This window comes from Diabrotica undecimpunctata, chromosome 3 (assembly GCF_040954645.1).
Source record: "Diabrotica undecimpunctata isolate CICGRU chromosome 3, icDiaUnde3, whole genome shotgun sequence".
Lineage (NCBI taxonomy): Eukaryota > Metazoa > Arthropoda > Insecta > Coleoptera > Chrysomelidae > Diabrotica > Diabrotica undecimpunctata.
The window spans coordinates 54,744,297-54,761,543 of NC_092805.1; the positions used below are offsets into that span (position 1 = coordinate 54,744,297).

The following is a 17,247-nucleotide window of genomic DNA, read 5'->3' on the forward strand; positions in this document are numbered from 1 at the left end:
TATAAATTGCGTCTCTTGGGCGTTGATTTTTATCTTCCATTTTTCGGTGTATCTCGTGATTTTGTCCAAGCGATTTTCCATATCCCTGATTATTCTTCCTTCGTCTTTTCCGGATGCATACACTGCTGTGTCGTCTGCATAAAGAGCTGTTGAAGTTAAACCGGATTACAATAAATCGACTTAACGCGTTTGAAATGTGGACATTTAGAAGATTGTTGAGAATTCCATGGGTAGATAGAATCACGAATACAGAAGTGTTAAGAAGAATAGGCAAAGAGAAGGAAATGGAAAATACAATAAAAGAAAGAAAATTGCAATATCTCAGACATGCGATGAGAGGCGAAAGATACAACATCTTGAGACTCATAATTTAAGGAAAAGTAGAGGGTAGGAGAAGAGTAGGAAGAAGACGCGTTTCCTGGTTGAAGAACCTGAAGAGAGTGGTTTGGTTGCAGCTCAAGGCAATTGTTGAGAGCAGCTGCCTCGAAGGTCAGAATAACCATGATGATTGCCAACCTTCATCGCGGAGATGGCACTTAAAGAAGAATAAATCAGAGAACAAGTTTAGTAGATGAAAAACAGGGTTTTTATAGTGAAAGATCGTGTACAGATGCAATATTCGTTATAAAGAGAATTACTGAGAAATCACTAGAGTAAAATAGACAAGCATTTCTGTGTCTGATTGACCTAAAGAAAGCGTTTGACAAAGTAAGACTCAAAGATGTAATCCATCTTCTGTATAATAGAGAAGTTCTCCTAAATATTATAAGAACTATCGAAAACATCTACCAAAAAACAACAAAATGGAAGTCAGAATAGATGGACAACTTACAGAACCTACAGAAATAGGCAGCGGAATAATACAAGAGGACTCATTGAGACCCATGCTCTTTAATTTAATCAAGGATGAAACCATCAAAAGCGTTAACAAAGGAAGGGGATACAGAAAAATACTCTGTTACGCAGACAATGTAATATTGATAGCCCAAGATAAAGATATTCTGAAAAAACTGGTCCACAGATTTAATATAAGAGCAAAAGAATTTAATGTGACAATCTCATCTCAGAAAACAAACACAATAGTAGTCAGCAAAGAACCAACTAGATGTAAAAAAGAAATTGATGGCATCAGTATCGAACAAGTAATGGAAATAAAATACCTGGGAATTACCCTGTCAAGGTATGGAAACCTGGACAAAGAAGTGAGAGATGAAGTACAAAAAGCAAATAGACTGGCAGGATGCCTTAATAACACTATATGGCGAATCAGACACATTTACAATGGTATGAAGTCAAGAATTTATAACGCCAGTGTAAGACCAATAATGACATATGCCTCAGAAATAAGACCCGACGCAGCCACAATGCAAAGGCCCCTGGAAACGGCAGAGATAAGAGTACTGTGAAGAATTACGGAAAATACGATGAGCTATCGAAAGGGAAGTGAAGAAAGAAGAATGGAACAACCACATAAGCAGAATGGAGGAGACCCGTGTCGTTAAAATAATCCGCCAATGAACAAGCAGAATTGCTTATAAAGAGGAAGAAGAAGAAAAAAATGGTGAGACTCTTGAAATATCAATGTCTGTCTGTCCGTCCATTTGTCCGTAAACACAACTCTTCTGTTATTAGAACAGATAGAATGAAAAATGAAGTATCGAATAAGAGCTTATAACCCAAAGATGGCAGTACAGTGAAAAATTTGACCTCTGACATTCGATTCCAGAGTTGCAACCGCAAGTACTGTTTTAAAGTCCCCGAAATATTATAAGCGATATATGATTCGACTCTCCTTAGAAAGACGGGAATAAATATATACTTCCGGTTTTTTTCGGTTTTGATGTAATTTGTATGTGATGTAAAAAGGTATAAAAAAGTAAATTATTCAAAATTGGTGAAATCGTATACCAATCGACGCAAAGTTACACGAAGAGTTCAAATATCGACTTCCGGTGCTACTTCCGGTCACGTTGGGTGAAGATCTAGAGCTCCCACCGATAAATTCCACTTCTTTCGATGAGCGCTGGAGATGGCTGACAAGCAATGGTATAATACACATTGGCCTTACGCCGTAAGGCCGATGCCGCACTGTAAGATGCTAGATGGTGGCTTGGAGGGTGGATTTTAAAGGTGGAAGGTGGAGGGTCGCTGCGTCGTGGACGCAGTGAAAAGAAGTCAGAAGTCAGTATCCAACTGACTGCTGAGGAGAATGTTACTATCTTCGGCAATTATAATGGCTGCAACAGGACGGAGAATTCGTGAGAGTCTACAAAAACGTACGACAAGACTCTGAAAATTTTTATTTGTATTTAAGGATGTCAATTGAGGCATTCAACTTACTTTTGAGGTTGACTGAATGCAAATTGCAAAGAACTTCAACGAATTTCAGAGAAGGTATATCAGCAGAAGAACGTCTTGTCATCACTGTGAGGTGACTTATCTCGTGCTGTTCGTACTATCCTATCCTCTGCCATTCTACTATGTGTTCGTTTCACTCCTGTCTCCGTTTTGTCAACCATCCATTTATGCCTTCTACATTGCATGCTCTTCTTATGTTTTTGCTTTTCTCCCTATCCAACAGACTGTTCCCTAAAATTTATCGAATCATTTTCATCTGTATTGTTTCTAGTAGTCGTCTTGTTTTAGATGTGCCAGGTCTCGCCTCTGCCATTTATGTCAATATAGGTCTAATTGCTGCTTTATAGATTCTTGCTTTTGTGTCCAGTCTTAGGTGTTTGTTCTTCCAGATTGTGCCATTAGGAGATTAAGAGAAAGAGAAAAAATTTAATCGAAAAACCATTAAAACATAATCATTGAAAATAAACATTACAACATAAATACTAATATATTGATTTAAAAGTTATGGAAAGAAGGATCTTGCTGTTAAAATGTAGATGGTCTACCATACGATTGTTGTTCTATCGAAAAGCATGAAACATCAGTACAATTTGATAATGATGAGTGGCCACATATGATGAGTGGCCACATTGAAGAGCTCTCACGAACAAATTTCTTTTTTCGTATTCATCCACGACAAGGTCTTGAAATTTTCCACGAACTCTGAGCCTATTACCTGGACTTAATTCTCGCATTATGTGACTAAACTCTTGAAGAAACACAAATCTGGATCTTCCTCGGAGTTGATTTATTTTTCCACAAGTGCCAATTTTTTGTTCTCTATCTTAACGAGCTCATCATTAATTTTTTTGTTGCTGGCATCTCTCACCGTATGAGACAATTTGCATTTATTTGCACGGCATCTATCTGTAGATGTGTCCAAGAGAGTCCCTGGGGAACTGAGATCAGTATGAATTGAGGATGTTGTCGGTGGACTTAGGATCTCAACAAGCGTACTGTCGGACTCATAGCTACTTTGGTCAACTGAGACCGTCATTTCACTTAATGCGCTAGTTTCTGCTGGATTTTGGTCATCACTGTATACTTGCGATCCGATATTGGAATCCCGAAGCTCTTCAGAACCCACAATGTCTTTCAGGAACATCATTTGTTTGAAGTGTGACCATGAGCTTGCAACATTTTCGCCACCTCCAGATCCAGATTTCGGATGCGAAATGTTGCTCAGCTCCTTTGTGAAGTAGGTCTGTAGATTTTTCTATTTCACTTCACCGTTTTTACTGAAACAAGAATACAAAGGTGAAATAATGCTATAGAAAATTTCATTCGTTAGTTTACATTTGGTTTGTTTCTAAGCATATCGTCTTATTTTAGGTAAAACTCACTAACTACACTTTTCAGAAAATGGAGAAAAATCGACTTGAAGGTACAAATTGTTTTTTAAATTCACGTGACTTAAATATTGGATTTTTTTTTAATGCAACTGCAAAGAATAAATAAAAAATATTTCAAACTCATTACTTTACTCAATCGCCGAATAGATAATGCACACAAATAATACACAATTGTGTTTCCTAATGTATGTATTGTTTGAAAGATACCGATGCAGCACTCCAGATTGTAAGGAAAAGTTCACTAAGTGCAATAATAAATTTTAATGAGTTTTATCCTGAAACCGAAATTCACAATATTGCACCCCAGCTTGTAAGTAAAAATTCACTAATTCACAATAATGCACTTAGTGAATTGTACCATAAATTATCTAAGCAATTAGAAGGGTTAGAGCTCCAGATGACTTCTCGAGGGCTGGTCAGTACCGTGTGAGTTTTATCTATAATAGGACGATATTATTAATATAATGATTTACGCTGATTTACGGCAAGACAACTGTAGATTATTTATGAAGCATGTACTGTACAGTGTAATGGGATACCTTACAACCCGTTTACCTTCAAACTCCCAACAAAGAAATGTAGCAATCTGTATCTGAAAAGTACTATGAGAAATGGAATTTTCCCAACTGCATTGGAAGTATAGACGGAAAATATATCAAAGTAAAATGTTCCCCTAACAGTGGTCCTAAATATCGTAATTATAAACAGTTTTTCCCTATTTTGCTGCAAGTAGTAGTAGACGCTGACAAAAAATTCATTGGTGTTGATGTTGGTACTGCCGGAAGACAAAGTAATGGAGGGAATTTCCGAATCATCACTCTATGGTTCTTTAGAAAGCGGGCATCTAGATATTCCTGAGTGTAAACCTCTTCCATCTACTAATATACCTGTTCCTTTTGTGCTTCTTAGTGAATAGCTATGATGATTGCCGAGCTCCGTCGCGGAGATGGCACTTGAAGAAGAAGGTGATGAAGGATACCCCTTACTTCAGTACTTAATGCGGCCTTATCCTGCCCGAAACTTGGATGACCAGAAAAGAATATTTAATTACCGATTAAGTCGCGCACGAAACAGTGTTAAATGTGAATTTGGAATTATGACCGCTAAGTGGAGACTTAGCATTCATAATTCATTACATAAAAGCATTTAGGCGAATGTGGAGAATGCCGTGCAAATGGTGAAAGCTATTTGCGTTTTGCATTACTTTGTCCTAACTCTTGAAAAAACTGATTCGAACATGCCTTTCCAATGAGAAATAATATCGAATACAAATGAAGAACAGCATAATTCCATTCATCACAGGTTCCCAACCGCTGCATTGGAAACAAGAAACACATTTTGCGATTATTTAAATGGTGTTGGCTTAGTCGAATCGCAGGAAGATTATGCTCTACCTCAGAATATCATTTGTAACAACATAACAGTGCAAATGAATGTGTTTTTATGTTATTTATATTTTTTACTATTAAAGTGATAAATTTACGAGTCTTAATATATTTACATTGTAATTTGCTCTTTTTACTCCCGTGTTGCTTAAAATATTTTTCATAAAGAACTATTTTACAGTAAAAAGAAAGTGAAAATAAACTTTATAGGTACCAAAAGTGCTAACCGAAGAGCGGAAGTTTAAGTATTTTAATAAATAAAAAAGTAATAGTATTTTTTACAAATAATTAAGTGTACTTACTATCTGATCCGACTTCGAAGGCTGCCTTTTTGATAATCGAATTATGGCAGAGTGCTGATCTGGTGGGAATTCCACTGGCCTTTGGGTATTGGGCCTTTGGGTATTGGGCTAAAGGCTAACCGTCCTAGGAGGTCTAAATTATTTCATTGAAATACATGTTAAATACATTTTTTTTGATATACAGTAAAAATATTTTTGTTTTAGCTACAAATGCTGCAGGAGTTTTCGTATCACCATTATTAATCTTCCCTAGAAAAAATATGAAAACAGAGTTGATGCTAGGAGCTCCCACTGGAGCAGTCACAGAATGTCATGTGTCAGGTTGGGTACAGGCTGATATTTTCACTAGATGGCTTCAACACTTCATAAAATTCACTAAACCTTCAGCTGCAGACCCTGTTCTTCTCGTCCTTGATGGTCACTATTCTCATACGAGAAACGTTGCTCTAATAGATTTGGCCAAACAAAATCATGTGACGATTATTTGCCTCCCACCACATTCTACACATAAAATGCAAAGTGCCTTTTATGGCACCGCTGAAAACTTACTACGCAAAAGAAATAGAAAACTGGCTTAGAGAAAATCACTTGAGTGTTGTGTCGTCTTATGCCGTTGCCAGTATTTTTTGTAGAGCGTATAACAAAGCTGCGACGATGGAAATATCTTGCAATGGTTTCCGAAAAACTGGACTGGTCCCTATTTGTCGCCATATTTTTAGGGACTTTGAATTTGGAATTTAAGAGCACTTGGAAATACAAAACGAAAGGGATGAACAAATAATAGAACCAAACCATGAACAACCAAATTATCCAATGCGAGAACATAGAACTCCTAGTCCACCACTACCTCATCAACAACTTGTTTCTCCGAAAGACATCTGTCCAATCCCTACATATAATAGAGATAGTAGAAAGGCTTCAGTAATTACTCTTAACACCCTACAAAGAAGAATTAGAGCAAAGTTTGCAGAAGAAAAAAGCAAAAAAACTAGTACCCCAGCTAAACTTGGATTGTGTATTTGCTCCAGAAAAAAACATTTCAACAAAAGGTGTTAGATAAAAAAAAACAGCAACGCCCGAAGAAAAAATAGCAGATGAAGACGTAGGTCAACCTTCTATATCAAAAGGCAAAACATCAAGAAGGAAGCGGAAAGTTTCTTCGAGTTCAAGCTCAGATAGCAGTGAAGACTTTCCATTAGCTGATTCATCGTCCAACGAAAGTGGAGAAGACGACGCGGAATGTTTATTTTGCACCGGAAAATTTTCCGACGATAGATATGGCGAACGATGGGCAAAGTGTTAGCAATGTGGCAGGTGGGCACATGAAGACTGTGGAGAAATAAAGTCCAGCACATTTATTTGCCTTTTCCGCGAAGGAAAGGGCTTTTTTGAATAGTATCTCAAATTAAGGTACCTGTCTCAAGTTTAGATACCTGGGTATCCCAAATTAGGGCACCTTTTATTTTTAATATTAAATGTCGCAAAAAAAATTTAATGTATTTTTTTGCCAAAATATATGTTTTATTCGCTTTATTTTTTTTTGTTGTGTTCTAGAAACATTAAATTTAAGTTTTTGAAATAAATGTTTTAAAAACTTTTGAATATTCTGTATCATATTTGTTTTTCAAAAAAAGTATCTCAAATTTGGTGCCTTTCCTCTATACTAATAGTTTATTAGATACATGAACATTTAATCAGGTAACGTTATGGTTGTAATAACTTTGAAGCGAGTTCTAATGATCGATACGAGAAACTATACATATTATAACAACATATACATTAATTTTTTTCGTTATGGTACTTTTCCCTTATGGGTACACGTTCGGCAACCCATTGTTTAACGATAAATAGCAAACATAGCTGCCGTCAATAAACGAGCCCGGATCCCTTATACGGCACTAATAAAACTGCTGCGCAAAGTAGTAAAAGAATTAAGAACAGGATTCGAAAGTGCGTGCTGTAAGCATATAGCGATTCAATAGGTAAACTTTTTGTTTCAGTATCATTTTCATTAGTTCTAAATGGATACCGACATGGAGATTATCTGTGAAATTTCAGAATCTGAATAACTCAGTGACGCGGTAACTCCAGTGCAGATGGATATATTGAGTTCTCAGTAATATTATTATTAATTAAGCACCAAACACTAATTGTCTTAGAACAGGTGGACAATTATTTAATGTTTTAAAGACCATTGAATTAAAAAATATATATCACTTATCAAAAACATACTTAAAATAAATATACTTAAAAAAAAACGAAAAAAGTTAATTTTGTTTATTTGACTGGGAGCTGTATGGAGTTAAATGTGCAGAATATAAGGAGCGTATTTTGTTAATTGTTATAAGATTCGAAGATCTTACAGATTATAAAATAGACAGTTAAGGTTTAATTTCGTTACAGCGTGCCACCATTCGCTGATATGTATATCTGTGTCTATTGGCTTCCTCAGAGCGAACTCATGGTAAGCTCTAACGAAATAAAACCTTTTCCACCCATAAAAGTAAATATTTAAAATATTTACAGACAGACGCTAGATCGACGTCTACTAATATGAATGCCAAGTTGGTTAGCAGCCGTACTGAAGACAACCAATAGCCAGAAATACGTATATACGGTTGCCTTTTACCTTATGCACATATTATAGTTCTGGGAATACATGTATTTCCCAACAACTAATAAGTCCAAATATGCAATTCAACGAATTTTAGCTTCTTTGAACTTTGAGCAGAGGCTTTGCTCTAGGGTTCATTATTCATTTCACTTTTTCAGTCATTCTTTAGCTTTAGTAGATAGTAGATGTAGAAGTAATAAGTTGCAAAAGTGATCTCCCGAATTTTGATATTTGTACGAGTGTTTTGTGTCTTTGGTGTGTTTGTTTTACGGTGGATATTCGGAAATTCGATTTTTTTTAAGCAATGGCTATACCTATTTTGAGTCACAAAAAAGTCATGGACAAAAATTAAAACAAAAATAAATATTGTAATTTTTTACGATTTTTGGAAAAAAATAATATTTTGGGTTGCAAAAATTAATATTTTGGGCTGCAAAAAATGATTATTATCATGTATCGCCTTCTCAGGCACTCATGATTTACCTCTCCGTGGGAAAGAATCGAGTGAGGGTGTTTTCCAAGACTTGTGTAATTTTCGAATTGATGCCGGAGACAAATATTGCAGGAGCATTTTAAACATGGCGCTAAGACTGCCTCATACAAGTTAGTGAGGATACCAAATGAAATAGTTGACATCTGATTAGAAGATAAATTTTTGAAAAAGTCAAAAATGCAAACTACTACGCAAAATTATCTGACGAAACCGCTGACATTTCAGGCAAAGAACAGTTGTCAATTGCTTTGAGATATTTTGATGAAGAAGCAGAAGATTCGTGAAGAATTTGCAGGGTTTGTTCAGCTCGATGCTCTGAGTTCACCAAGCATTGTAAAGGCAATTGATGATTTCCTGACAAATCATGAAGTTGATCCACTCAAATGCGTCAGCCTGGGGTTTGGTGGTTGCTCCACTATGTCGGGAAAGGAAGGCGGAGTTCAAGCAATTTTAAGGAAAAAAATACAGCAAATCTTTTTTGGTCTGAGTCGCCTTAACTGACAAAAACCACGTGTTAAAATGTTAAAAACCGAACAGGGAGACATGTAGCTCCTTAAGTATTAAATTTTATCCAATGTCATCGACCTAGAGTCAACATATAATTTAATTTTGGAAAGATGTAAACCCATATATGGATGTCATAGCCACAAATTCATTGTTAGCTTCAAGTACATAAGGCACTGAAGATGATCTGATTAGATCGAAAACGTTATGCTACTGTATAAATTTTGACGACACTTGTAAAAGTTTTTAACTATGTTTTTTATATACCTAAATACAATGGTGAAATGTTTTAACTTCTGTACGTTTTTTTTATATTACCTATTTTTGTAACGGTTTGTGGTGAGACAACAATAAATGTTTAATTTTTTTCTTAAACCATTTCTAATTTATTTTCGTTAATTTTTCACCAAAACAATTTGTTTCTCACAGATGTGGTTACAATTTGACACCTCAAAGCGGCGTCCTTATTTTAAATAGCTAGAGGTCTTTCTTGTTGTTTTTGTTTGCCCATTTGTCCAGTAGATTCATGTAAGTACCCGTTTGTTTCATTTTTTTAGTTGCCCCAATCCAAACCCATTTGCCATTTTCTTATCTACGACCCAGCTACTCTAAATAAACCCCTAGTGCCGTTCGCATAAGTTTCGTTTATTTTGCTTGTCCTATCTCGGCCCCAATAATTTCTGTCGCCAATTTTCAACCCCTCATAATAATACCCTATGTGGTAGGCAAAATATTTCGTTACAATGTGCACAGCAGATGGATATGTGTCCATCCACTTTATGAAAGATTTTGCGGAAAGATCTTGGTTTGCGAGCTTACAAATTCCAACTAGTGTAAGAATTGAAACTACAAGATCACCTAGCAAGGCGTAGACTCTGTGAATGGGCCCAAAACGGGATTGTCGTTGAACCTGATTTTCATAAACGAATTTTGTTTATCGCTGAATCTCACTTTTGGTTGAATGGCTATGTCAACAAACAAAAATGCTATATTTGGAGTGAAAATAATCCTCAAGTGTATGTTGAGACACCATTACATCCAGAAAAACTGATTGGTGTGCTTTGTGAGCTGGTAGAATTATTGGTCCGTACTTCTTTAAAAACAATGCTGACCAGAACATTACAGTCAATGGTGACCGCTATAGAGCCATGATTACAGACTATTTTATCCCTAATTTGAAAAATCATGATGTGCAGGAGCTGTGGTTTTAACAAAATGGCGAAATATGTCACAGAGTTCGTACCACAATTGATTTATTAAAAGAAACGTTTAGTTACCGCAGAGTTTCACGTTTTGGACCCGTGAATTGGATCCAAGATAGTGCAATTTAACACCGCCAGACTATTTTTTGTTGGGATATGTGAAGTCGCTAGTCACCGCCGATAAGCCTGAAACGATTGATCACTTGAAGAACAACATTCGCCTCGTTATTGCCGATATACAGCCACAATTGTTGGAAAAGTCATCGAAAATTAGACCTCTAGATTAGACTACGCCAGAGCCAGCCGTAGCAGTCATATGTTAGAAATCATATTTAACTTATAATGCCAAAAGATTATCTTTTAAATAAAGTCAATTTCATGTCAATTTACAAAAATCATCTTTGTTTTATTCCATTTCAAAGTTCTATTCCTCTAAAAAAACACCCTTTAGTTTACAGTATCTTTTCCTCATTCCATTATGTACTATTGGAAGAATAGTTGCCAAAGTATGTTCAGTGTTCAGCTATTTATAATAATTTAAAGGCAAATCAATTTCTAATTAACTTCATTTTTACTACAAAAATAGTACAAACCCAAACAGTTATTTACATAAACTGATTGTAGGAATTATAATAATTTTGAGCTGTCTGAGACTCTCCTGACGGAGAAAAGTTATTTTCAAACACAGTTGGCGAAGGCATTGGAGTGTAACAGGTTAAAGTACTTGCAGTTGAAGAGGAGGACATTGCATTGGACCAGTGGCTTCGTCCATACCAAATATATTTGCTATTTCTTTACGAATCTTAATTTTCGATAGTCCTCTGTAATAATCCGATTTTAAAGTTTTTAATTCCAAGCCTTTTGTTAGATCTCTTTTTTATATTTTTTTGTACAGGTGGTACTGCTGCATGTAATGTTTCTTCATTCTGTACACTTTCCGGGTTTTCCAGGGTACTATTCTAAAAAGAATTAGGAATTATTAGTTATAACTATACTACCTTATATTTTGTTTATATTGTGCTAACAATAAACAAATTTATTTTTATTTCAGTGTCCTTCAAGTATAGAAGAATTGAAGAAATATGTAGATGAATTTGCATTAAAATGGAATTTCCCACATTGCTTCGAAACCATCAACGTCAAGCATATTACAGTGGTGGCTCTACAGAATTGGGGAAGCCTTTACTATACCTATAAGAACACACACTATACCTATAAGAACTATCTGATGGAGGAGTTTTTAGTAACTGCTTCCTGCACGAAGCTTTGGAAAGCAACTGACTTCTCTTCCTGAACCAGAAGCACTATACCAAAAAGATTTTCCAGTTCCATACCTAACGGTGGCAGATAATGCCTTTAACACAATACTAAATTTAACAACCAAAGTGATAACAAATAAACTATATGAATAAAATTGTAATAATAGCGGAAGAACAGCAAGGTTTTAGGTCGGGAAGATCATGCACCGACGTTATATTTATAATATAATAAAGTTCAAGAGAAATTATTAGAATACAAAAACCGGCATACCTATGTTTCGTGGACCTTAAGAAGGCATTTGGCTCGGTCAAACTAGAGGACGTTATCCATGTATTGTACACAAGAAAGATATCTTTAGGAATGATCAAAACAAAAATTATCATTTCGTATTTTAATGGGAATAAGTCACAATTGAATGTTTGTATTTTAAGAACGATTTCCGAAGTGGAGATTGAAACGTCAATAAACTTATTTTAAGCTTTAATCGTGGCTAATTCCCATTAAAATAGTAATTACTTTAAATTGCCACAAGAAAATAGCTTCAGAATAATACAAATAATCAAATCTAAAATATCTACCAAAACAACACAATAAAAGGAAAAGTAGAAGAAGAACTAACTGACCCTATTGAAGCTGGCAATGGGATAACCCAGGGAGAGTCGATAAGTCCGCTATTGTTCAACCTGATTATGGATGAAATAATAAGCAAAAAGAAAGAACTAAAAAGGATACCAAACAGGAGAAAAATAACTTAAAATAATCTGCTATGCAGACTACGTAATACTACTCTCTCAAAGTGAAGATGATTTACAAAGTATGCTGCACCAATTTAAAATAACCGCCAGAGAATTTAGCACGTTAATTTTCCCAAAAAAAATCCGGATTTCGAGGAGAGTCAAGAACTGATGGACAGTAGTGTTGAGGACAGTGAAACTGAAAATGTTCCAGATGAGGACTGGATTCTCAGCAATCATGAAAGTGACTCTGAGTAATCTGCTGATGAAGAAGGTGATCAAAGTTTGTGTGTTAATGATATACATTTGAGCGAAGACGAAGCGAGTGATGTTGAATCAACTGAAGATTATTATTATTATTATTCAGTCAGCATATTTTCGTGGAAAAAATCATTACAAATGGGCTAAAAAAGCTCCAGCTGCTAATGTTAGAATACGAGCTTATAATCTTGTTACGCATTTACCGGGAGCATGTAATGATGCGAGGACTTTAGTAGATGCAGATGGTTCCTTTGGCGACTATGATGATACACTTATTGCAAAAATTATATGAGATATACCAATCAACAGCTACATTTATACAGCAATAAATGGAAAGATCCGGATAGACCTTAATTAGTTGATGTCGATAAGTAGTATTAGCAAATTTGGTCACGACTCTTTTTTGATCCTCTTTTCCACAGACGGTTTTGCACGTGACATTTTTCGAAATACGAGTGAGATAATATTTTTTAATTTACTTTTATACCTACCTGCGATTTGATGATAAAACTTCCAGAGAATAGCGAAAACAGGAAAATCCTGCAGCATTTGTTGATGAAATATTCACAGAACTTTGCCAAAACTGTCAAAGAAATTACACCATTAGTGCCTGTATTGATGAAATCTTTAGAGGTTGGTGTAAATTTAATGCCGAACAACTGCGGCTAAAAATAATGTGCCTTATTGACGCGCAAACCAACTATCTTTATAATGCTTACTTATACTGTGGAAAAAATAGCGATGTGCGAGATCTATCCAAATCTGGCAAAAAAATTAGTCTGTGATAGGCCTCTGCAAACCAATAGAACAAAGTGACAGAAATGTTTGCAGATTGGTTTTCCTCTATAGAGCTATAAACCGAATTGAAGAAGAAAAAGGGTTGGATATTTGTTGGAACTTTAAAAAAATCAAAATGGTAAATTCCTAACGACTTCCTAACAAATAGAACAAGGAATGTTGGATCCTCTATTTTTGGTACTTGGATACATTTAGTCTATGACATTTGTCACATTTTTCCCAAATGGTGAATATAACGTCAAGATGGCGACTGACGAATTAATACACAAAGAACTAGATCGTCTTAAGAAATCAGAATTATTGGAAATACTTATTCACAAAAAGGTCCCCGAAGGAATAAAAATTAGTGAAAGTGTCAAACATGTTTTGGAGACCAGTGGATCTTCTTGTTCCGATGTGAAACTGTGCAATAGTGATTTGAGGTTAGAACTCACTCAACTACAGTGCAAGTTAAAGTGTGCCGAGATCGAGATTACTTACTTAAAATCGTTAAATACAGAGCTAGTAAAAGGTAATAAACGTCAAGATTTAATTATTTCTTTATTAAAAACAAATTCAAATAAAAATATTGAACATAAACGGACTACGTCCAACGTTGCCAAACCTACTAACGGGGGACTTAAACCTGTAGTAAACCACCTGAAAATTCAAATGCTGTAGCTAATAATAGTAGTCGTAGTCGTAGTAAAAGTCAATCTACGTCTACTGTGGAAGTAGCACTTCCAGCTTCAGTTGATTTAGGAAGTAATGAGTGTCAAAAGGCCCAAGAAAGTATTATGTCATCTGTAATAAATCTTACGAAAGAAGTCACAAATGACGAAGCTCCATGGCAGAAAGTTCAAGACAGAAACAAAAGAAGAAGACAGTTAGTTGTTGGAACTGGTGCTGGATCTGTCAAAGGTGTTCCAAAATATGTGGATCTACATGTGTATCGCATTGATCCTAGCACCAATGTGACTGCAATGGAAAATCTTCTAAAACCCCATTTTCCGGAAGTGCTTTGCGAGTCTATGGAGTCTCGCTACCCAAGTCTTTACTCATCATTTAAGGTCCGAATATATCAAAATAATTTCAATAAAGCTATGGATCCAGCACTCTGGCCTGAAAATGCATGTGTGAACAATTTTTTGTACCTACGGAAAAATCAGAGGTTCCAGAGGTAATGTTTAACCCTAAATTAATGTTATTAAATGTTCAAAGTATAAATAACCATATCAGTTCGTTCGTGATCATTGAATCGACCAGTCGATTTATCGAGTGCGAAGTAATTAACAACAGTGTTTAATTGTGAATAATTTTGTTAAAATTTCTAGTGTAGTAGATCTTATAAGAAACTTAATTATCAGTGAGTGTATAATATGAGTGCCAACCAGGGGGGTGGTGAAACCCCCCAAATTGGAACTCAACCCTCATCCAAAGGTGACATAGATGTCCCAAATATTTGGGATATGGACGTAGAATCAAATCGTAATGTATTAGACAGAACAACAATAGAAAATATCAATAATCCAAATGTAAGTACAATAATTAATAATTCTAACGTAAAACATCCGGAGACAACAACAGATATAAACGAAAAACCAGTACGTATTCCAAGTTTTTATAATAATGTAGATATCGCTCCTTTTTACGTGTATGTTGAAAATAGTCTAGATAAATTTGATGGTAAATTAAATGCAATTAGAATAGGAGATATTTTGTTCAAAGAACATCCACAATTGGATTCCTAAATTAATTGCATAGATTCGATAGGGCGTAATAGGTTAAGAATTAAATTAAAAGACTATAAATCGGCAAACAATTTATTAAAATCGGTTAATTTAAAGAAATATAATTTGTTGGCATATATTCCTAAATTTATTACCCATAAATTTGGCATAATACGAAATATAGATTATGAGTTTGATGAAGGGTATGTTAAAGGGAAAATAAATCCAGTTAATATGCATTGTAAATTTAGTGTTGAGGCAGTTAAACGAATGAATCGCAAAGTAATTAAACCGGACGGTACTAAAGAATACGTGCCTACAAAAACCTTTTTTGTTACTTTTAAAGCATCTAAGTTACCACAATATATATGCATTAATCATGTAAGAATTCCGGTAGAACCCTACGAGCAAAAGGTCCTACTATTTCATTGTTATAGATACGGTCATTTAATAAAACAATGTAAAAGTAACGTTCGCTGTTTAAAGTGTAAAGAGGGACACGAGACAAAAGACTGTAAAAAAAATTTGGTAGAAAAATCATATTTCTATTGTAGTGGAAAACATTACACAAATGAAATAAAAGAGTGTCCAGAATTCAATAGACAAAAAGCAATTAAAAAATTAATGACTGAGCAAAATTTATCTTATGCCGAAGCTAACAAACAAAAAAACCCCTAAATTTACTTATGCACAAGTGGTTAATAAATATCCGGGACCGACCGAAATCTTAAACAATAATTATTTAGCCGACAGTAATCACAATTTAAACAGTAATTCTAATGCTTTTCAGTCACAATCTAATATATTTCCTTCTTCCCAAATGCAGCCAAGCGGGCAAAAGTCGAGTTCGGTAAACTCACAGCATTCTGCGGTTTCTCACAAAAGACCTAGGTTGGTGAGGTCTCAAGAACATGATAATATACTGAATTTACACAAAAAAATTTTATCACCAATTCATTTACCGAGTTCATCGACAGCCGTTTTCGAAAAACAAAATTACACTTCAAACTTAACATTGAATCCTCCTCATTAAGAGACTTGTGTCACTGTTACGGATAATGCTTTAGTAGGTTTATTTTATCCATTATAGGAATCTTAAAACAAGAAAATAAATTTGAAATTCAAGAATCAACTTTACTAAGTATTATTCAAGATAAATTTAATGCAATATCTGATGAAGAGTTGTTTTAAGATTTGCCAGTGGAATTGTAGATCAGCTACATCTAATAAAGAAAATCTTCAAAATATGTTAATAAGTGAAGATATAGATATTGCTATGCTTTCAGAGACGTGGTTTAAGCCATCAAAATATGTAAATTTTGCAGGTTATAACGTTATTAGGGAAGACCGCCCTGACGGATACGGCGGGGTGGCTTTTCTGGTGAAGTTAAAGTTAAAATATAATGAGATTATGGTAAGACACTCCAATAAACTGCAAGCAAACTGTATCCAACTACTATCAACCAACAAAATCAGTATATTTTTTGTAAACATTTATGTTACTCCAAGAAGTTCCATAGGGACGGATGAGTGGGGCGAGTTTTTGGAATCTCTCCCGAAACCATGTGTAATCGGGGGCGATTTCAATGCTCATCACACTGCTTGAGGATGTTTAACAACCAATTCTCAGGGTAACAGGTTACAAGATGCAATAGATAATACGGATTTGGTACTATTAAACGATGGCAGTCATACATTAGTGCCCACATTAAACAGTAACTCCTCAGCGATAGACTTAACACTCTGTTCATCAGGTATAGCACATCTTTTTGAGAGGCAAATTATGGACGATCCACATGGTTCTAACCATATTCCGATTTTAATTAAATTTAAATGTGAAATGAGCAGTAATGAAATGATGGTGTATAAGTAGATGGATAACAAAAAAAGCCAATTGGAATAAATTTCAAAGCGAAATGGACGAACAATTTATATATAAAGATATTAATTCTAATAACAGCCAATTTATTAATGCAATTATGCAGAGATATAAATATAAGCAAAATAAAAAAAATAAACACTGGTGGAATGATGAATGTCAGGCAAAAGTTAATAACAGAAAACATTTATTTATAATATACAAAAACAATCCAAACCTGCAAAATTTAATAAACTATAAAAGAGCTGATGCAATAGCAAAAAGAACGATAAAAATAACCAAATCGGAATCATGGAAAATATATTGTCAGTCCTTAAATAAAACCACGCCTACGAAACAAGTTTGGCAAAAAGTAAA

The 17,247-nt window shown here is 34.9% G+C and overlaps 1 protein-coding gene across 1 annotated transcript; it reads left to right on the forward strand.

Moving 5' to 3' along the window:
- Nucleotides 1-4,515: 4,515 nt before the first annotated feature.
- LOC140435796 (uncharacterized) lies at nucleotides 4,516-6,014 on the forward strand. Its single transcript, XM_072524513.1, has 2 exons — nucleotides 4,516-4,609; nucleotides 5,641-6,014. Exons 1-2 carry the CDS (start codon nucleotides 4,516-4,518, stop codon nucleotides 6,012-6,014), a joined length of 468 nt encoding a protein of 155 aa, XP_072380614.1.
- Nucleotides 6,015-17,247: the final 11,233 nt, after the last annotated feature.